This window comes from Carassius gibelio, chromosome B7, assembly GCF_023724105.1.
Source record: "Carassius gibelio isolate Cgi1373 ecotype wild population from Czech Republic chromosome B7, carGib1.2-hapl.c, whole genome shotgun sequence".
Taxonomy (NCBI): Eukaryota; Metazoa; Chordata; class Actinopteri; order Cypriniformes; family Cyprinidae; genus Carassius; species Carassius gibelio.
This window is the reverse complement of record NC_068402.1, coordinates 12,254,094-12,277,008: the sequence shown is the minus strand read 5'-3', so window position 1 is coordinate 12,277,008 and position 22,915 is coordinate 12,254,094. Positions and strand designations below refer to the sequence as shown.

General features: G+C 37.4%; 1 protein-coding gene across 1 annotated transcript; it reads left to right on the top strand.

Moving 5' to 3' along the window:
- The first annotated feature begins 993 nt into the window (after window positions 1-993).
- LOC127962008 (homeobox protein aristaless-like 4) lies at window positions 994-22,577 on the top strand. Its single transcript, XM_052561403.1, has 4 exons — window positions 994-1,672; window positions 14,022-14,332; window positions 17,404-17,532; window positions 18,762-22,577. Exons 1-4 carry the CDS (start codon window positions 1,156-1,158, stop codon window positions 19,077-19,079), a joined length of 1,275 nt encoding a protein of 424 aa, XP_052417363.1. The 5' UTR covers window positions 994-1,155; the 3' UTR covers window positions 19,080-22,577.
- The last annotated feature ends 338 nt before the right edge of the window (window positions 22,578-22,915 follow it).

The following is a 22,915-nucleotide window of genomic DNA, read 5'->3' as shown; positions in this document are numbered from 1 at the left end:
CTAAACAGAAAAAAAGAGACCAATTTTTATGAAGTGACATATGAATTTATGAAGTCAGTAAAAAATAAATAAAGTACTACAGTACTAGGCTATGTGTTTAATTTAGAAATGACAAAAAGTAAAATGGGTATGTGTTTTACATGACTGAAACATTTGCTGCCCAAACTTGTTCATTAATATTGCTACAACGTCATAAAGACCAACTGCATTATGAACACGTCATAATGGGCAAGACGTGGTTTCAGCAAGCATTATTAAAGAAACAGAATGAGAAAAATGTGAGAGCTAAAACATACGTCATTTTTCCTTGGATACAACAACATTTCTTGCTGATAGTTAAACACCAAATAAAAAGATCCGACAAAATACCAACACGAAACATGATACTGTTTGCAGTAAGAAAACAAGTGACTGCCTGACAATAAATGACAAATTAGTGACAAGTTTTACTCGGCCCTAAATCCATCCCTAATAGGGTTTAAAGTAGTTTATAGAATGAACATGATCTTGTGCACATTTAATCAAGATTAATAGTATTCCTCGGTGTTAAAATTATGTCAATGCACTAAACGACATCATTAAATCGATGGCAATAACTATGATGTCAAACGCGATATCGGAACAGAAGGATCATCACAAACCCGTCTAAAAAGATAACGCCAGTTAAAGTGTGAGAGGATTTGGAACATAAAAGAAAAAACATCACAGTAACACACACACCAAACTTAAAAGCTCGTACAGAGCTCTATCTTTTTTCTTCGTTGGCGAGATTAAGTCTGGAGTTAAAAAGCATTGCGAATCAACCATTAAATTGCTCCCCCAGTGTTGCCCTTCACATTCATTGAGTTGTATATTTCATATCCTAATGACATTAATGTCATGTGTTAAGTCCCCCCGCATATTTCCAACAAAACATTTTTTCTTCTTAGCAAAGGTCTGACCTCACCCATTCATTTCATCTACATAATAACCGAGGAGAGGTCTTGACGTGCGTAGTGGTCTACACCGAGGAGATCTGGGCTGCATCTTCAGAAGACGCATTTTTCGTTACTCCTCTAACCTTAAGGGGGCTTTTTAGCTTTTGGTTAGCTCTCCGTTTCTGGAAAACATCTGAATCATTTTATAACCAAAGCCAGCTGCTGCACAAGTCAATGCATGCGTGTGAGTGAGTGTGTGTGTGTGTGTATTCGTTTGTATGAGGAAGAGGGAGAGAGTGTGAGAGTATCTCTTCGCTTTGCTCTCCAAAAAGGAAGGAAAGAAAGGGGGGAAAAACGCTTGGACGTCTTTTTCTTTCTCTTCCCGAACCTTTTTTTTTTTTTTTTAGGAATGAACGCCGAGACGTGCGTTTCATACTGCGAAATGACATCCATGGATTCATATTATAGCCCATCTGCACCGCAAGGTAGGGATCACCAGGCGAACCCTTTCAGGACATTCCAGGCGAGTGACACCAAATACAGCCCCGCTTTCCTGACCAACAAAGGTCAGGCGTTCGGGGAGAAATCTGGGAGCCCGTTCCAGCAAGAGTGCCAGTCATTGGATGCCACTGCTGGGGAAGGCACCTTTAACAAATACCACCTCTTCATGCAGAGGTCCTCCTGCAAAACTCCCCCAGACAGCAGCAAACTCCAGCAGGACAGCGGACACAACGGAGGGCTCGTCGCGTGTTATGGTGAGTTTAAAACAAGGCATTTGTAAAACAAAGCAACTCTGAGATGTGTTCTCTCTTCTCGTTTTCACGGCAAATAAATGCAGAGCAAGAGTACAAGCTGATTCTAGTACGCGTAGCATTCATCTGCACTGACATTAATGTTTTTATGACTCTGCTAAAACAGGATCATCTGCAGAGCCCTTCAGTAAAAAGTTACAGTTAGACCAGGTTATTATACTTGAGAGGCAGTTATTCATATTAATAATCACATCTGAGCAAAGTCCATCTGTAGGCTAATATTTACAAAGCAAATGCAGTGGACTTCACAACTTACTACCAATATAACTGGCTCAGCTATCACAGTAACACAATTAGGAAGAGGCATAACTCCCCGGCTATTACATTTTACCTTTGAAGACCGAATTAAATTATATTTAATGCGATAATCTGAATTACAATCCTTAATACTGGATCTGAATCAGACAATTGAATTAACACGTTTCGGGAGGCAAACGCAACTAATTTTATACGCTTTTACAAGTTGTCGACGACACATTGAGTGTTTTGACATTTTCTCTCATTTGTATGATAGCAGGATCGGATCTAGACTACCAATATTGAAAAACCATCAAAACAAGCAAAGCCAAGACTAAGAGAACATTTTTCCACAATTCTAACAGATATGCAAGCGCGCAAAGAAAGTAGAGTGGTGTGCTTTGGAATTAGCTATATTCAATTAACTTTATTCAAGTTAATTAAAAACGTTATAGTGAAAATAGGAGGCTTTGCGCTGAAAACTGAAATAGCAAACAAAATCAAGAGTTCTTTAACCAACAGGGTAGCTTCCTGAAAGTGGCACAACCAAGTTGTACATTCAGTAGTCTAATAAACTCTGTAGAATCATTTCATCTTCTATAATTGTGTATTTAAAAAAAGTAACCAACTTAATTCTTTATTTCAACACGTTCTAGCAATCTGTGGATGAAGCCTAGTGCTCGTGGATGGAGACGGCCCTGAGGGCTTGTAAAGAAAGCTAGGAAACTAAAGTTCAGCATTAGAGACACGAAAACTTTTCTCAGGATTGACATTCATCACTATCTCATGCTATTTATTAATAGTAATAATAATAATAATTATTATTCGATTCGACTGACGAATATAGAATAAGTAAATAAATAAAATAAAGTCTAAAATAGGAGGAAAAGTGAAGGGACACGGAAGCCAAAAAGTTGGTAGCGGTAGCCCATTATGAGGTTGGGAAAATGCTTCAATGTGTCCATAAAAAGTCTTCTGCAAATGTTTGTTTTGGTTAATGCATTTTTAACAATGCACATATTTTAAGCTTGACACTAATGTGTTTAAGATTCGACGAATTTGATCGACTTTAAAACATCAGGTGTGCTGTGCGACCACATATTAAAGCTGAGCTGTCTGGTGCTTAAAATAACAGAAAAAAGTTTTATAATCAATAAAGCCGTTTGTGAGACTGTATTATATTTGGCGCATTCGAAGGTAGAATATTTTGGCAAATAAAACAAATAAACAAACAAAAAACCCTCAGCAAAGATGTCGGTGAAGAAAAAAAAATAGTTTTGGAAAACGGCTCATACCGACCAAGAATTACAAACACATATAACACTATAAACAAAGAAAAAAAAATGCTTCACCTTTCAAGAAAAAAAAATTAAAAACATTTTCTGATACACAGGCTCCTGGTGTTTTTTAATAATTCAAGATACCAGAAAATCACATAACACTAATTGCAATTAGAAAGTGCAAAAAGATTATCATAACCATATCTCAATCTGTTATATGCGATAATTCTATATGATATGGGTGGGATTACTTTATGGCCTTAGCTGTCAAAAAGACTTGAGGAACAGCATTATAAAAGAGACATTAAGAACATGACGAGATTATTGTTAGGCATATTAGAAATTAAAATAGTGTGTGTATATATATATATATATATATATATATATATATATAAAATAGTAACACTTTTGGAGATATAAGCCTACTAATTAAATAATTGTGATCGCATTCACATTTTCATATCGACCTCAAACACAAAAGCCATCATTCGTTTACAGCTGCAGCTTTCGGCAACGCGCTGCATAATAAACGGATGACGCAACGAGATATCGACATACATTAGATTTAATAATGTCTGTTGTGCAGATGTTGTCAAATAAAAGTCCTATTTCCCAAACTAATCAAAACCTCTCTAACAGAAAAACAGGCCATGTGAGTTGATTAACAGAACAAGCCAATGGGAAAATCAGCTCGTTTCATTTTTAGTTGACCTGTTTTAATATGAAACACTTTACAATAACTTAAATGTCATTATTAATATAACATGAAGTAATGCCTTACAGACCAGCTGTTGATTTAGATTCATAAAAACCTGTGAACCGATATTCAAAACTTCTATGAACCTAAATGTTAGGACTTTTTAAAATATATTACTAAGGAGTCGGACCTGTTATGCATTATGTAATGTTTGTCAATAAATAAATAAAAATGATAGTGTTACATTGTGATTGGAAGAAAAGCAATTCTTTCAGCAAATAAAATAATAATTGATCTGCTTACAAGATATAATATTACTGTCTGTAATACGAATAAAGTATCAGTTGTAAAGAGAAGGATTTACCTTCAGCAGCTCATCATGCATGAAAAGATGAAAAATAGAATAAATATTGACATCCATGCTGAGCAGGTAATACTTATTGAAATCAGTTACAACAAATGCTGATGTTTTTAACCATATCGTGCTCTATTCATGACTATTATTAATTGGATGCTTCAGGATCCATGCCTTTGGTTGCAAAAAAAAAAAAAAAAAAACACTGCTCAAAGGATTAGTTTATTTTTTAATAAGGGATTAATGAATGCATCATGTAATTGATCTAGAGGTATCTGAACAATGAGTAACTGACTTAAATTGAAAACATATTCTGTCCATTTCAAAACAGATGAATGAGTTTAAGACTGTTTGTGTGCAATATTTATGATTTTAATATATGTTTGCAATGGACATGTGTAACTGCTGAACGCTGCCACAAACAAAACCAATTTAATACAAGATGTTCATCATATAATTAGGAAAAAGCAACTTGCACAAAGAATAGTAAATCAAAAGAATAATAATGAGGCCGGCCGATACAGATAACTTCCTTTCATTAGGGCAATGAAAAAAAAAAAAGAACCATTAGAATGGTCAAAGAGTGATCATAATATAATATTTAGATCCGCATTTTATTTACAAGAACTTGTTTAATGGTAATGACTCATTTAATAAATAAATGAATGCCTCTGTTTAAACCATGATACTTACCAGCATCGAGCTTGGCTTACTTAATTCTGGTTTTTAAAAAGAAGCCGCAGTTACAGACTAGACTTGCATCAAAGTCACATTTCCCCTGGGCATGATTATTTTGTCGAAGAGGGTATGTGGTTTTCAAAACAAGCTTTTGACTAATTCCTCCTTTGTGGTCAGCACCAATAACAAAAGAAAACGACACTCTTAAAAGGGAGCCCTTCATCACCTCTTCAACGAAAGCCCAATTTTACCACAACCTTTTCCAAGATTAGCTAACACGAACTCTAGAATTGTCCTTACAAAAGATATCACTCATATAGGTCAAATGTATATGAATAAGGTTCCTGGTAATGTAGACTAAGCCCAAAAGCAAAGGCAGTCAATGAAATGTCAAAAGATGACGACTTCATGCAACCTTGTAAAACAAATGTCTCGGACAAATACACAACGCGTCACCATCAAAGCATTTGCATTTGGCTTGAGATATTGATGGAAGAAATCACATAAATTTGCAGTAATATTAACACTAGGCATCAACTGAGCATGCACTCACAGCACAAGTCTCCACCATAGATCATATCATATGATGAACAAAGTATAGAAGCAATTCAGTATTATAGGGAATTGATGATGGCTTGATTGACAGTCTTGTACAACTTGTGTTTGGCTTGGTTATTGCTTCTTTTTCGCTTTTATTTTGGATTTTGGTGTTTGTGTGAATCAGTGGGGCTCAAGCTTGCTCATAGTTTGGTTCTGCTGAGAGCAACAGCAAGACACAAAATATGTTAGGTGAGGGAATGGCAAAATTGAAAGTCTTTGATCCAATCAAAACTTTTGCATAAAATAATAGCAATTACTTTAAAGTTCAAGAATTATGACTTTTTATATTCCTTGTTTGTGTACAAATGTTTCTATACATTCTAATTGCTTGCAAACCTTTTTTAAGCAGTCTCAGTGAATCTGGCAAACTATGTTTTTATGAGCATTTGGCCAATATGATGAATAACTATCAAAGGAAGTAGCTCAGCTGCATTTCTATAATGAGGATATACAAAACAGCAAGACCTTTTTTCTCTTTTGTGAAACACAATTAAATACTGAAGGTAGGGATACAAAACAAATGATTAAAAATGTTCTAAAATTTGACAATTATTTTGAGCATTCACGTTTTATCAAGAGAATTTGTCATGCAAACAAATAAAAGAAAATCATATAAATGATAACTGATTTTAAATACTGTATATTTTGACATTATGCTAAATATATAATAGTGATTTGTTTTACTGTAATTTCTAAATAATATAAGTTACTGGTTTAATTTATATTTAATTCATGATATGTGTGTGAATTATTACCATGTATTATATGAATTTACTTAAGTAATAACTTACAATGTCTATAGTACTGCAACAGTACTAAATTAATGACACCATAACTATGAACAAAATATCACCATGTAAACTTCCAAATATCACTACAAGGTACAAGTCATAGCACAAAATTCACATTTGAGACGAGGCCATGAGTCTAGTTTTGGAGTTGCAGTCTGTTTCAGCAAAGAGCAAGCATAAAGGGAGAATAAAGTCACAGAGCTACTGCACAATATGAGGAAAAAGGGCCATTCCCATAGCCTGTTGATCTAAGGAGAGGTGACAAGGACTTGGGATCATTTTACCAGTTAGCTCAAAATTTGGCTTTACAGTTTACATTAGCTTCAGTCTGCTTGCCTGAACACGGCAACCCAGCAGTACGCTTCAAAGACAAGGCCTCTATTTAAACAGCACAATCAAACCCCAGTAGATTCCTTCTAATGCGTCCTCACTACTAGTGAACGGCTGAGCGTTTGAGGTGAAAGCACATTTTTTAAGCAAACCCTTGTTTGTTGCTTTAATTCTATTGATTTTAGAACTTATTCATGACATAAAATGTAGACACTCTTAATTTATTATTACTATGTTTTTAGGGATAGTTCACAAAAATAAGAAAATTCTGTCACTTACACTCATGTGCTAGAATTAACACTAAACTCTGCTGACTTCAATTGCATGAGCATATTCATATTAATTTGTTTTCCACAAAAGTCAGTAAGTCATGAGTTTAAAATCATGTTAGAGTGAGTAAATTACAGGGGTAAAAGTAAAATGCTTCTGAAGATACTAAAATTGTAATATGTCTGTATGCTACATTAGCTTTTGGCTCTTTTCTGTATGTGTTTTTTTTTTTCTTGACATTATCTTAAACGACAGTGATTAGTTCGTTTTTTACAGCATTCCATAGTGCTTGTTAACTACAGCACTGCTCCAATGTGGTTTCTAATGCCATACAGGAGATTCCAGACTTTACTGATGATTTGGGAAATGCAATGTCAACTGCTAAACAAACAAAACGGTAGAAAATAGCACAATAAAAAAATAAAGAGAGAGAACAGTACAAGGCAAGCTGTTGCAATATGTTTAAAGGGGTTTCATTCTGAAACCCTTGCACCAAAAAAGAAAAGAAAAAAAAATCTAATTGAAAACTGTGATATATTTGTACCTAATGACAGCCAAAATCACCAAACTGCACTTAGACAGAGTACTTTAACTCCCTATATTTTTCAGAAAACCACCAATTTTTAACTCTCTGCAATCATAATTGTTGGAAAAGCAGAAACCTAACCAAGTGGTGTTAGTAAAACCAGCAAACAGACACTGTGGCTTTTTTTTTTTTTTTTTTGATGGTGCATATGCATTCAAACTGCAGTTGATAAACTCATCCTCAGGTTTTAGCATTCTTGAGTTAAAAATACTTTTTATCTCAGCACTCCAAGAGAGCCGGACGATCTGTGATTTATCGCGAGAAGCGGCTTAAAGGAAATGCTGTGTTTTCTTGCCCAGCATGTGCTCTTTGCTGCAGCCTGCTAAGATAAATCGTCCTTCAGGACTAGCGGTGCATTTGGACTTCTCTGCGGATACCTTTCAGATTCTCACTACCGGTACTTTTTTTTTTTTCCAGTATGCACCAGCTGAGACGCAACTCTCCCTCTGAAACAACTGCCGATTTGTGCATCATTTTAAACAGAGTCATACAGTTCACTCTCAAGTCTGAATCTAACACAAGAGTGAGAGGTGACTCTAAAACGTAAAGCACATCAGAGGAGACGTCTCTGTGGTTTGGTCGCTCTGTGTTTAGAATCAAGCTGCTGTTGTCACATCTGCCTTTCACTATGTGATTTGCTCTGGTTTTGCAAATGGCTGCATGTGCAGACGTTTACTAATGAGGCTCCATCTCTACTAATATCTTGTGGTGTCACGCTCACAATCACCAATAAAAAAAAAAAAATGGGTTCACTGTTTCCATATGCCACCAGCCGGAGCCACTCTTCATATCACAACCTATCAATCTCTCCATGCCGTGTCCGTCTGTGAGAGCCTGAAATAATTAGTGGAAGAGAAGTTCAGAATGTTGGCCTGGCTTCAGAGCACCAAGCTGCCTATTACAATTCAATCCATATTTTAAGCACCGAAAACAAACTTAATAACACACAAAAACAAAAGCTTAGATGAGCAAACAGTCTTCCTCAGTTTCCTTTACAATTTGCTTTCGGTCAAAACAGCGATGAAACCCAGCCCAACAATGTCTTATTTATGTGTTTTAATTTTTTTTACATTTTCGGGGGCTTTGGCGTATTTCACCATTAACCCTTCACAGAGACCCCAGGTAGCCTAATTTATAGTGTTTCTTTTATTTGCCCGCTGCTGACCCTAACAATCAGATTCTGTGAAAAAGCATAGAAGATGCCCTGCCGCTTTACAGCTAGTTAAATTACACTTTGATGTGTTCCCCCGTTTTCAGCTGGTACTAAATGACTGCCCCTTGTAAAGATCTGACCCTTGCTAACTCATGAGGTCGAGCACCGACATCCTACAAAGCCAGGAACCACTGCCGTCTCTCGTCGAAGGCAAGGCACCTTTTTAGTGCAAGTGCGTCTGGAACCACTGTGTGAGCCATTCATGCATATTTTATGAAAATATATAGTGGTGCCCTTTTCTCAAAATTTATAGGATATATCAAATGGTGACCTATTTGAAGATCTTTTACTCTGGAGTCAGAGGTAAAAGGAGATGCTGTAAAATGGGTTTACAAGCCCCATTCTTGCTGCACATACGGGTGTGAATCTACTCAGGTTAAAAAGCCAATTAGTCTTTTTCCTGAACCTAACCCGTCTCCTAACCTAGAGCTGAACAACTGGCAACTTCTGAGGTGACAAAGCCCTCCAACGTTGGTACGAAACTGCTGTTATAATGCTGTTAGTGCAGTATTAACATTAGAAATCCAATCAGATTAGATGCCATGTCTGTCTTACCTCATTGCACCTGGGAAGCAAATTACTTGACACATCCCTCACTCTGTAAAGTAGCAGAAAAATGGAGGTGCAGTCATTGGAATCAGTGTTATTGAAAGATGAAGCACAAATAACTAAATGGAAGGGCAATAAAACCCCACACTGCCAAAGCCTGCAAAAACATATTTATATTTACATTTATTTTTATCTAAAGCTACATACAATTTTTTTTTCATTACATAACACACATAATATTTAATGCAACCTACACTAACATTTAAAAGTTTGAGGACAGTAAGATTTATTTACATTAACAAATTCCGAGTTATGAAGTAAGAATTGCTTGATATAAACTCACAATAGTGAGTTATAAAGTCAAAATTGTAAGTTATAAAGTCGCAATTATTTTTTTATTCAGTGGCGGAAATACTCTTCAGTGACACAAATTGATTAAAATATTTATAAAGACACTTTTACAAACAATTTCTACTTCAAATTCTGCTCTTTTGAACTTCCTATTGAAAGAGTTATGAAAAATGCATCAGTGATTCCACAAAATATTAAGCATCAAAAATGTTTTGAATCTTGATAATAAGAAATACTTTTGACACAATACTAAATCAGCATATTAGAATGATTTCTGAAGGACCATGCATGTGACACAGAAGAATGGAGTAATAGATCAAAATTAAACTTTGCCATCACACGAAAAAATTACAATTTAAAATATAAAACCGTTATTTAATAATATTTTATAATATCATATTTGAAAAAAAAGTGTAAGAAAGTGAAAAGTGAAAGTGACGTGGCCAAGTATGCAGTCCCATACTCTAGATCTTAACTTTGCGTTTTACTCATCCAAGTGCACACACACACACACAATGCGAACACACACCTGGAGCAGTGGGCAGCCATTTTTGCTGTGGTGCCAAGAGAGCAGATGGGGGTTCGGGTCTCACATCAGTTGTTGTACTGAGGGTGGAAGAGAGCACTGGTCATTCATTCCCCCATCTACAAATAATAAGAATTATAATATTTGATTTTTTTATATAAAACATGAAATATTTTATAATATATAATCATTCAAAACTCTTCCAAAAAAACAAAAACAGACTCAACAAATGAACAAACTTTCGAAATGGCACTGTATATCAGACATTCAAAAACAACACTAATCAATAATCAGAAAAATCTGCAGTGGTCAATAGCAATGGATTATATACACTGGTATACACAAACACACACACACACACAAAATCTACAAAAATATATACAGCATCAACATTTTACATTTCACTAATATTTATGCAAAGGACTAGCAAAATGAGTAATGGGTGCTACACCAAGTTAAATAATAGGGTAAAGCTATATGCAGGTTTAAAAAAAATAATAATAATCCTTTTTACAGCATTTTATGTTATTAAAGGCAGTTCCAAAAAGTCAGTTTGGGCAATATTCAAAACTTTTATTTCTTCAGTACTGCTAAAATAATGTTCTCATTTGCATTCACTGGAAAATGTAAGAGATTTTTCTTTCGTCAACTGTGGTAGACATTTTTCATAAAGCCATATATGATCTCATGAAATGTTGGTGTCTTACTGCACCACAAACAAGGTTAAACAGCAGGACCATGTTCAGCTCTACACTTTTGTTGCAATCTTCAACCTCCACCCCCCAGAGCTCCAGTTCAAAACTTTTTGACTCTGACAGAAACATTTTGCCATGAGATTTCTTGCCTAGAAGCCAGGTCATGTTACTCGCCCATATGGTGGAGCTACAGGGGCAGCCAAGTCTCTGTTCACCTTGAGCAGTGGAGAGCCTGAGTTGAACCCTCAGTGGACTATGAGACTGTCACAATACTCTAGGTCTGCCAAAAGCCATCAGTGACACAGGGTATAAACAAGAGCCTTTGATCGCTAGGCCCTGATTTCAAACAGGCTGTCAGCTTTTCCATGTGGGGGCAAGAGGCGTGAGGCATCTGAAGGGACAAGCTGAAAATATTTATGTTTGAGTAAATATGCTTGCTTAACAAGATGTGTCATTCCTGGGCAAGAGGCAATGTGGGAGCCATTATACCCCCAGGCCTGGCTCCATGTCTGTCATGGCTGAGCCCACGGTGCCTGGAAAAGGCAAAATAAGGAAACAACCAAAAGGAAGCATACAACCTGTTATGATGTCAAGAACAGGAACGAGATTTAAAGCCAGGATAGTTCACCTAAAAATTAAAATTAATTCAAATTGGCCAATGCTGATTCAAAACTGCATGACATTTTCATCTGGGCCACATAAAATAAGATATTTTGAGTGTTTTTTCTCCATAAAAAAAAAAAGTCAACAATCATCAAAATGTTCTTCAATTTATTTTTATTGTTTCACAGAAATAAGCAAGTCATACAGGTTTGGGTGAACTATCCCTTTAAGAAAGAGATCCAACAAACAGTTAATATCATAAAAAAGCTGTTTCCATTTTATTCTGTGTATTATATATCAATATCAATTTTGCAAATCATCGACACCACACAAAATTCACAAAGCCTCAAACTTTAATCAAAGCTCACAAAGTTATTGGCAACTGAAAGATTAGGACTTCTAGTTGCACACATGACCAGGTCCAGAATTTTTGTATAAGGCCATACAAATATTTAGTAGTTGATGTGAAAAAGTAAAAAGTAAATAATAAAAAAAATTATATATATATATATATATATATATATATATATATATATTATTGCTTGGCGGACTTTCAAAGCTACATTCTTGTGAATTATCAACCCAAAAATGTTTTTTCAGAAAGTTTTTTAAAACCTGTATGGCTGACTTAATTTTGTAAAACACAGAAGATATTTCCAAGAAATGTTGTGTTCTACTGGAGAGAGAAAGTCATATATGTCTGGAACAACATGAGGATAATTAGGTGGCAACTAAATGTTTATGTTTGGGAGGACTATCTGCTTAATGTTGATATTAGTATATTAGAGAGTATATTAGTATATTAGTACCTTAAGGTATTAACAGGTAACCTAAAGGGGTAGATAAAATACAAAAAAGTACTTTTAAGGGCCCTACCCCAGTGACAAGCTGTTCACCATTTTTCCCCCAGCAGTTGTCACCACGATACCTTAATCCAGCCCAATACATTACCCAACATGGTTCTGTGAGAAGGCCTTAGGTGCTGAGAAAGGCATTTGTGCCAGTAGCATTTACCCATCAGCCCCTCAGTTTAAACCTGAGAAGGTTTTAATCAAGTCTCACATTAGAACATGAACACATCTCAACACTGCATCACCTAAAATAACTTTCCGTCACTGAGCGTTGAGCTAAAGTAAGACAGAAAGCTCAGGGTCGCCACTGGATCACATCAGCGGGAATGTCCCAAAGGGAACTTTAATCCTGCTTTACACCCTATTCCTCCTTGCAGCCAAGTAAGCGAAACAGGGCAAGAGAGACGAAAGTCTGCCAATACCGCCATCAATTTTGTGAGCATTATGATTTACCATATAGACAGGTAACGAGCACTGAGAGAGAGCTGGAGAAATGACCTAATGTACTGGAATCCTCACATTCATTGATCTAACTGAATTTATGACCGGCACACTGACTGGGGTTTCACAGCTGAGCTGCTGTGTTTCCAGTGGCTTGACACAGAAAATTACCACTCTAGAGTCTTGTAGCTGGGCTAATGCGGCCTCATTACAAGCCAAGCTCCATTTTGCACCCTTGCCACAGAGCGTGTGTATGTTTGAGGCTGCGCTCATCAAACAGGGCTGCAGTATTCAGATTGTGCCCAGGCGGGAAACCTGTAATTATCTATCAGTCTGCAATTACAGCCACGGTGTCTGTTTCACATGAACAGCTGATTTATGAGCAGAGACTGGCAGCCATTACCGCTGTGAGTCTGACATTAAGCCATGGGTCTTAAATACTCTCTCATTCCAGACCCAATTATAGAATAATTCATATATTGTGACAGAAGAACTATAAAGGACACCACTACATTGTCTTGCCCAATATTATATAGGCAATTCTTAGATAAAATACAATAGGTTTGTTTAATTTCTTAACATGCATTGGTGCATTACAGGTAAAATGATGAATGTAGGTAAATTTTTGCATTGCTCGATAATACATTTATTAAATTTAAATTATGAACAAACATGGATTTAAGATGAACAACAGCAGACATTAAAAATGCTGTAAAAAATTGTACATTGTTATTTCATGACACCCACATTTTATTGTAAAGTATAACCTATATATTTTTATTCCTAAATGTCACTGTGAAAATAGATTAAAAACTGGTATCACACCAGATTTGAATTAGTATTTAATGTTTTAATGGTAAAATATAGATATATGTTAATATAACTTGACTTAACGTGTCTAAATGTGTGTATTATGATAACATAACATAACATAATATAACATAACATAACACTCAAAAATATTTTTTGGCTTAATTACATATACAAAGTGTCCATTTTCAAAATGTTTATCCTACGTAACAGCACCCTGGAAAGATTATGCCGAAGAACACAATGAATGTGGAAGAAGAGATTCTAATAATTTCATTACATTTAAACAAATTTATTACACATTAAGACACCATTGAGCCATCTTTCATTCCACATTTAAAACAAAAAATGTTTTGGTCCAGCAGAACTGCTTCCCTCACACCACTTTCATAATTAATAACCCTTCTCTGTCTCTTTTTCTGTCTACAGGTAAAGACAGCACAGGGCTGACAGATTCTGAGTTACCCCAAAACAGTGATCCTGCAGGGATGGATGGCAGCTACCTCAGCGTAAAGGAGTCAGGAGTGAAAAGCCCTCAGCAGCCAAACTCAGAGCTGGCTTCTCCGTTAGACAAGGCTGAGGGAGAGAGCAACAAGGGCAAGAAAAGACGCAACCGTACCACCTTCACAAGCTATCAATTAGAGGAGCTGGAGAAAGTCTTTCAGAAAACACACTATCCCGACGTCTACGCCCGGGAACAACTCGCACTGAGGACTGACCTGACAGAAGCTCGAGTACAGGTGTGAACCCCCTCCACATATCCATTATCAAATACAATTCTGTGTCTTAAACAACCTTTAACAGTGACGTTAGAACACCATTCTTTCACTACTAATTTAAGTCCAGTTGTAGTCCGAAATGAGGGATGAGATTCAGGTTAAGACCAATATTTTATGTTTTAAAGTTGGTAAAAGAACAGTGACACCATATATTAAACTCAGAGCATTGACTATTAAATGTAAATAGTGAATACAGAGCAAAAGTGGCTGAAGTTGGCCATCACAAAAGATCATAAAGGAAAAAAGGGCTTTCATATTAGCCAGATATATCCAGAGTCTGATTTTATCTCGAGACTCTACCTGAACCTCTGTCTGGAAAACCAGAACCTTTATGTGACCCATCCCAACCCCCAACCTTACCCTACATTTGCATATAATCCCTCCAACACTACTGCTGCATTCCTGCACCGACAGACAGACCAGGAGATCCCTTTACCCGACCCCAAATGTGCGCTTTACTTAGAAGCCCTGGATTTACACTGTTTTTCTTTCATTAATGTCCCACTCAGGAAAGAATGTGTCCCTCCCTGCTCTCAAGGGTAGGTGAGAGAACCTGAAGCTCCTTCATGTGGTGAGGGTTGCTTATGACCTACATACATGCAAACAACTTTGACTAGAACTAAAGAATGATGGGAAACAACCAAAGAACTATGACGGCTCACTGTAAATACTAATGTCTACACGCTTTGGCTTAAAATGTCTTTTTTTGTGATTAGATTTGATAATATTAATATATTTAACACTAGTGCATCTAGATACATCTAGTCAAAGGTTAATGGCTTAAAACAGTCAACCTTTTCACCAAAAAATGTGATTTGATATCATGACCACATCAAAATATTCTAAATTGCATTTTTCCATAAATACAGTTCTGGAGGTTGAAGAAGAAAAAAATCTCAAAAAGAATGATTTTTAAGTAGAAGAGGTGAGCTTGAGTGACAGCAGAGGCAGACCATCAATCCTCAAAGCTACTCTGGACTTCAAAGCTGCTCTTTCCCCTTTTCTCCTGGGTTTAGTTCAGTGTTTCTGCTCTCTCTCCTGGTGCTGGAACATAAATAAAGCTCCATAATAAGCCTCTAAGCTGCTTTAGCTGTCAACGTCTTTACCAATTACTGTGTTACTAGCACGCATGGACAACATACAACATTTTTTTTTATTTTTAAAAGCAGACTTTTTCTGCTGTTTCGAACAGGTGCTGGTCAAAATTAGTTAACTTGTTAATATTGGCAGGCTTGAATTTATTCAGCAGCAACCACTAAAGGAAAGAATGACAGAAAATAAAGAAACCAAAATGGAAGTCCAAGGTTATGACTGAACTAAAGACCCAAATAACTCTCCATCTATGATCTCTCTCGCACTCTCCCTGTCAGTCTGGGTCAAAGTTGAGCTTTTGGTTTAAGCATATACTACACACCTCAGCACTGGCTCATCAGTATGAAAGGAATAAGGGAATATTTCCACCACTCGTCTATGTGCCTCTACCCGGTCGGAGAGTCAGATATGGAAAGCCAGGAGCTTAAGAGTCAGGAAATTAAACATAGAATGAAAACAAACTCCATTTTGAACTTTCCTCCATCTTTCTTTTCAATCCCCCAACTTTCACGCTTAGATTTATGAAGTGGAAGACAGTCTGAGAAAAAGATCAATATAAAGACAGGAACATGAAAGCTGGTGCACACAATGCATATTAAAAAGACCTTTTAGATGCCCAGACAGCATCAACAACTAGGATTATTTCAAAACCCAAACGAGGATACAAGGATGCAATCGTAGAGCCACAAGAGTGATGATGATGCCTACTGAAAAAAAATCTGTGCGATTCAGAAAACAAATGTTCCTTTTTTCTCAAGGCAGTTAAGCTCTACAAACATGTGATGTTGAGCCAAGGGACGTTGATGTCCGCCACCACATTAAGTGCAAGCAGAGCTGAGGTGCTATCAGGTTACGCTGAGAGATAGGCTGACATGTTGCTGGCAATAGATGCAAAAACCACAAACTGATTGACCAAAGAGCCATACCCCGATCCAAGTTCAAGCTCCGTGACGAATCGAGATTGCAAGACAAAAGAAAGTCTCTGTTTGAAAAAAAAAGAAATTTAAAAAAAACTAAGAACTTTCCACTACACAAATCAATAAACAGATAGTTCTAAACAGAGAAGAGCCGGGATTAAAGAATGGAATTTTGGCAGCTCTTCAGCCTGTGACCCATGAGAAATCACTTTATGTGCAATTTGTTCTCTTATTTTCAGGTCTCTAAATAACATCCATCTATTCAGGGAAACAATGCATATTTTTATATGAGAGCAAAGAAAGAAAAAGGGAGCAATAAAATGCTGACTAGTTCACCTAATAATAGTTCACTATATAATGGTCTATTATATGTCACTATTTACACACTCAAGTCATCAAACCGTTTCAGACACTTTTTCTACATCAGTGGGGTCCAAACCATCATAGGGGCCCAATGACCTTTATTTCATGATCAAAATATATTTGTGTAATGCACAAAAAAAGTCATGCAGGTCCAGAATGACATGAGGATGAGTAAATGATAGAATTTATTTTTGATTCACCTTTTCCTTTCTAAAAGCTGAGCGGCAATTTCCTAATCCATCAAAGCAAGCTTATGGTGGTGGAGAATCAGGGGAAGCGACACGGTTCTCTGAGGCCTCTGGCCCCGGTGGGTTCCTGCTTTCTCCTCCCTGCCCCCTGCTGCTGCTGATGGCTCTGATAGAGAAGAAACTCAGAGGAGGCCATCACAGTCTGTCAGCTCCCACAACATCAAACAAGGGCCAGGTCTCACCGAACTGTTTCCAGGAAAAGATGCTGAAAAATAATATAGCCGAGGGGTTTCCTACATGAGCTCTAGACTTACAACAAGTGACAGACTCTCTATGCACCAAAAAAAAAAAGAATTGCATTTAGACATTTGATACTAAATGAGTTACACAATGTGATCGGTGCACATAAATACGGTGTAATAATGGGAAGTTTGATGATGGAAGTGATTAAGGATTGATGTCTTGCTTGCAGGTGTGGTTCCAAAACCGCAGAGCCAAGTGGCGGAAGAGGGAACGTTTCGGACAGATGCAGCAGGTCCGGACACATTTTTCCACGGCCTATGAATTGCCCCTTCTCACTAGGCCTGAGAACTACGCTCAGGTATAGTACTGTCTTCAGTAATAGCTGAGAGTTAAGGAAATACCAGTAATGAATATTAATTATTATTATTATTAAACAAATCCATTCTAAAAGGTTCCATTAACAGTTCTTTTGAGGTGCATCTCAATTTGCATACTTATGCACTATTGTATGCTGCTTTTTAATATAAATAGTGCAAAAGTATGTTCTCACTGAAAATTCCAAAAAGGAAAAGTGCATTTAAAATCTCTGGAAGATGCACTTAATGGACCTGGGGGGAAAAAGTCTAGAATGTTCATGCACTTAACTGTCACAGCTTTAAAAAAAATTAGGCTATCAGACTATCAGACTTTGATGATGGATGACAACATAATATAAATAATTCATACTCTAGATGGTTGGTCATCATTTGGTCTGGGATCATTAGTCTTTTAAAAACAAGTGGTTTCATTCAATGTTCTTCTAGTACTTTTAAGAGAAAAAATACACTTCTTGTGCTTTGTTTTTGATGCCATAAATAGAAACAAGAATACCTGATTGAATTAAGTTCACTTTTTAAAACTTGGATGTGGAATATTGCTGATAAACATTTGGGAATATCAAATGAAAAACAATAGGAAATCAGATCCGTGTAAACACTGATAATTGTGGGGCCTTAGGAAGCACAGTGTCGAGGTCAGGTCACACCAGGGCTGTGGCCGAGAACGACACGCCTTCACAGGAGAGCCAAAGAATCTCCTGGATTTATTATGAATATGTGGCCGGGTCGGAGGGCAGGGGTGGCTCTTTGGGGAGCGCGCCTGCAGCTGTGGAATGCAGCTTTGCTCACATCTGGGGCATCTCCCTGAGAGGGCTTTCATCTCCCTCCACAGCCCTCCCTCAGACCCCCACCTCCCCAGGCCCAGAGCAGAATACAGCCCTATCAATTCACTCTGTGCTCCCTCTGCTCAGCAGAGGAGGTTACTCTGGGTGTTGAAGGAACGTCTAGAGACAGGCATTCCTCCTCCACACTAGGCAAGCAGCTCCCACTCAGTATGGGACCAGATGAATGCCTCACAGCTCTTGATAAATCTCCATATCGAGTACCACTGAGGATTCTTCACCTTCGCACCAATGCAATATTTCAAAACAAGAAAAGTTGGACTTGATAAATGCTCTCATGACCATAAGTTGCATTAATGTTATTAATGCTGAGATTGCAGAATGTAAATGCATTATACCTTAACTTGCTGAATTCGTCTTTGTTGCAGATTCAGAACCCTTCTTGGATAGGCAGCAGCAGTGCGGCATCTCCGGTCCCCGGCTGTGTTGTACCCTGTGACTCGGTCACTTCCTGCATGCCGCCTCATCCACATGCTGCTGGCGGAGTGTCTGACTTCTTGGGTGTGCCCAGTCCTGGAGGTCACATGGGACAGACACACATGGGCAGCTTGTTTGGGAATCCAGGCATGAGCACTGGCATTAATGGGTACGATCTAAACATGGACCCCGACCGGAAATCCTCCAGCATCGCGACCCTGCGAATGAAAGCTAAAGAACACAGCGCAGCCATCTCTTGGGCTACATGACTCCCCCAAGATCAGGACATTATCCCTCAACAAATAAGAGAAGGAGCAAATGTGATCATCGGTTAGCCACAAAAGCATGACCTGGAAACAAGGAGAGCATGGATTGACAAAGAAAAGAAAAGTACTAGAAATGCCAGGAGATTTATTTGCATGTGAAGTCTAGAGAGACAACAGAAAATCAGAGATCATAAAACTGAGAATGTTCTGGCTTTGAAACAAGAAAGAAATACAAGAAAGACTACAAACTTGACATCTGAATGCATACAAGAATTAAATGAAAAAGAAAAAATGAATTGAAAAAAAAAAAACTGCACTTATCCGCCACCAGTGTCCCATTTGTAAACACACATAAATTGACCTAACGCATCTGGCTTCGTTTTCATCTCGGCATAATCAAAACCTGTTAAATTCTTGTTCTGTCACAGACTCCTTTTCCAAATATGCCATCTCTGCAAGTTTCTCTCACAGTAAAAACTTTCCTATTGTAGGCTTCATCCAAACATATATGCAGCAGTAATCGGGGGAAGCTGAACTTGCTTTTTATAATTTTAACTCCCCATTGACAAAATCCCTTATTGATCACACCTACATTGATTAGTTTGTCCATATTAATTCTGTTGGTCTTGTAGAAATCTACCAACAATTTGAGATAAGTACTCCTCTTCAAACACTTGAGCAAAAGTCTATTAGGAGTTGCATGTCAGGCATGGTAGACTTAAGAGGACCAGAAAAGAAAGACATAACTGTCCCACAGGTAACTAGGCACTCAAAGGAGGCTTCCACTTGCCTAGATGAATTGTGATCCCCCCAGTACCAGTAGTCTCAGGGAAAAAACTATGTCTAATTACAGATGGTAGACACTATCCTCACTGCAATCTATCTTTCTTTTCTTTGCAACAACATTTCAATCTTTTTTTCTTGAAGAAAAAGTTGTTCTAAAGCTGTTTGGCAAGATTTGACAGGCGCATACTAGATACAAATCTTGGATCTGTCATACAGACTGTCCAACTGATTGTCAAACATGACTAAGAAATAGAATCTACAGAGAATGAAGGATATAAAAATAGTTTGAGAAAGTTTTCTTTCATTGTGTTTTGAAAATCAAGACACACTTGCAAACATTGGTGCTTTACTTAACGTGTAACATATTACCTACATGCATAATATGCACGGTGTTGGGGCTGTCTGAAATTTGAGCCATGCTTCATTAATTTTTTTGGCATAAGTCCCGCATTGCACCATCTCATATGAAACTATCAACTTGCCAACCTGGGCATCATCCAGTAAGGCTCTGATTGGGTGGAAGCAATACTGGGCTTTGGCATGTAATCACTGACATTCCCATGCACAGAGGTGACAGAAATATAAAGCGAGCACTATTGCAAGGTACTACGAGCTTTCTGCTTTTCCAGAGTCAGATTTAGATCAGGTACAAAGCTGTTTGAAATCTGGAGACGAATCCGATACGTTCTGCCCTTTGGAGAAGCCATTTCTAATTTGTAAATGAGAACCACATTTCCTTTGCTTCATTCTGCTGTGCGGCTTATCTAGATCCCTGGAGATACTTATATACACACACAACTTTTTTATTATAATACCAGAGCAGTGACTTACCTGGTTTGAGGGGGTCACAACATGGACTCAAGTTCTGTTTTAGAACAGAAAACTAGGCTTGCATTACTTTTAAACAAAAACTCAAATGTATAACGCACTGGATGCAATATCATGTTAAACCTTGTAAAAGAACTTCATTGCCAAAAGTTAATTAGAAATCACCTGCTTACTGCAGCTCAGTCTCGTGCCCCATGGCCTGGATACATGATATGTAAAATGTAGGGGCTTCCTGAAGTTTGAGCCATGCTTCATTAATTTTCTGGCATAAGTCTTCATTGCATCTCATGACTTAACGTAGCAAGGGACCTTCTAAAAAAGCTAGTGAGAATGTTAATGTGCTTATCATTAGAACTTAAACTAGTAAGTTGATCTGTCCTGCACTGAATCCATCCACCAGAGCAACAGTTCAACCACCAATCCTCACCAATCCTCACCATGAAGAGTTCTGCCAGTGCACAACTGTGAGTCCCGACACTCTCACTTTGTCCTTTAAGAGGTTGCTGAGAGGGTGAAGTGACTACACTGTTCCGGTGTTCTGGGAAAGGACAATCCACACAGCTGTGCGCGGGATAAATGCAAAACAAACATGCCTCGCACATGCTTCCCCTTCAGCTGTCATGGCTCTTCTTTCAAAGCCCCATGCTGAACACGGCCTGGCCTGCTACCCCAGCCAAAGCATCAGCCCTCAGCGACACTGAGTCAACGCACACCCGTGCTCTGAGGCAGACTTTTTAATTAACACCGAGACATCTGCAGAGAGGGATTCTGTGACAGAACAGAGCAGTGTTTGCTTTGTGTTAGCCTATCTTTAACTATTGTGGAACCAGGAGGGGCGTCGATGAAGCCCAGGTCAACACTTTCATTAGTTTATGTAGTATCAGCACACATATACACTTCTGTAGAATTAAACGAGCAAATCTCTACATAACAGAACACAAGTTATCACATTTGCTTTTGATACTCTTGTACTTCACTCAAAGGTAAACACGTAAAATGGTCATCAAAACGGTTCTGCACAGAACCGATTGTACAGTACACAAAGGAAATGTTAATTGTCAGACGGTACTTTGCAGATGCCTATGAGTTACAGAGATTATTAATTCTCTGTCCCATCTCCCAAAACTTATACTACTGAAGTAGGCATATCCAAGTACTAGAATAATATAATGCTTTGTTTTATGTGTGGTCGCATGTATGATTTTCTTTGGATTCCTTTCTTGCATATAATACCCTTGGAGCCTTTCTTTTGTAAAAATATCCTTTTTAGATATATATTATTTTATGTGTGACTGAGGGTTTTTGCTTTTGTTGTATTGTGGGTCTGGGGATAAAATGCGATACATTTGGGTTTTTGGTTTGTAAATGAACTTAAAATAGTTGTGTTGGCTTAAAGCTAAACGTATGGCTTTTGAATCATTTTTATTATTTACTTTCAAGCTTGTTTATGTTCTATATATATTGTGTGATTTACAACCGTAAGTTATTGCACTTACATTTTTAATTGTTTGAATTGCTTCAAGAACACCTGATTAGAGTGGAATAGCACTATAAAATGCGGGGCTAAAACAAGTTGTACAATTTGTTTAAACTTGGAACAAATCTTGATAAACTGTTCCTGGGACATTTGACAAACTGTTCTCAGAGCCTGATGTAACAGCCATCTTACATTAAGGACATAGCGAAAACATGAACTTCCTGTTGGCTATGGACTGTGCTTTAAACTCGGCTTTCCTTTAATGGGTTCAAAAAAACATTTAAAAGTTTAACCATTACAGGTGCTGGGTATTCTACTATGGATGGTAAATTTCATTTGACATTTTCTGTGTGCTCATTTTTGTTTGTTTCTCTCAATCCAGATGAATAAAATAATAAAAAACGGACTAATCAATATCCCTGTGCAATATATATGTAATTGTATTGATGAATTGCAATCCGTGAATGCAGGTTTGGATTTATAAATACAGAAAAGCTGCACAAAACAAAGTGGATAAAAAATAAATAAAAAACTTAATTGCTGATATTGTACAAGTGGATAATGAAATGCATGTTAATAACAGGTGACAAATGCTCTAATAATGTAGAAAAGGATAGCTCAGATGGGTCTAAATGCTTGACTTTGATGATTAGCTCTGAGATAAATGCTCCCTCTCATACACAACTTTCTAAAGTAGACAAATTTTACATAAAACACTCTTCACAAGCTGCAGACAATCTGGCTCTCT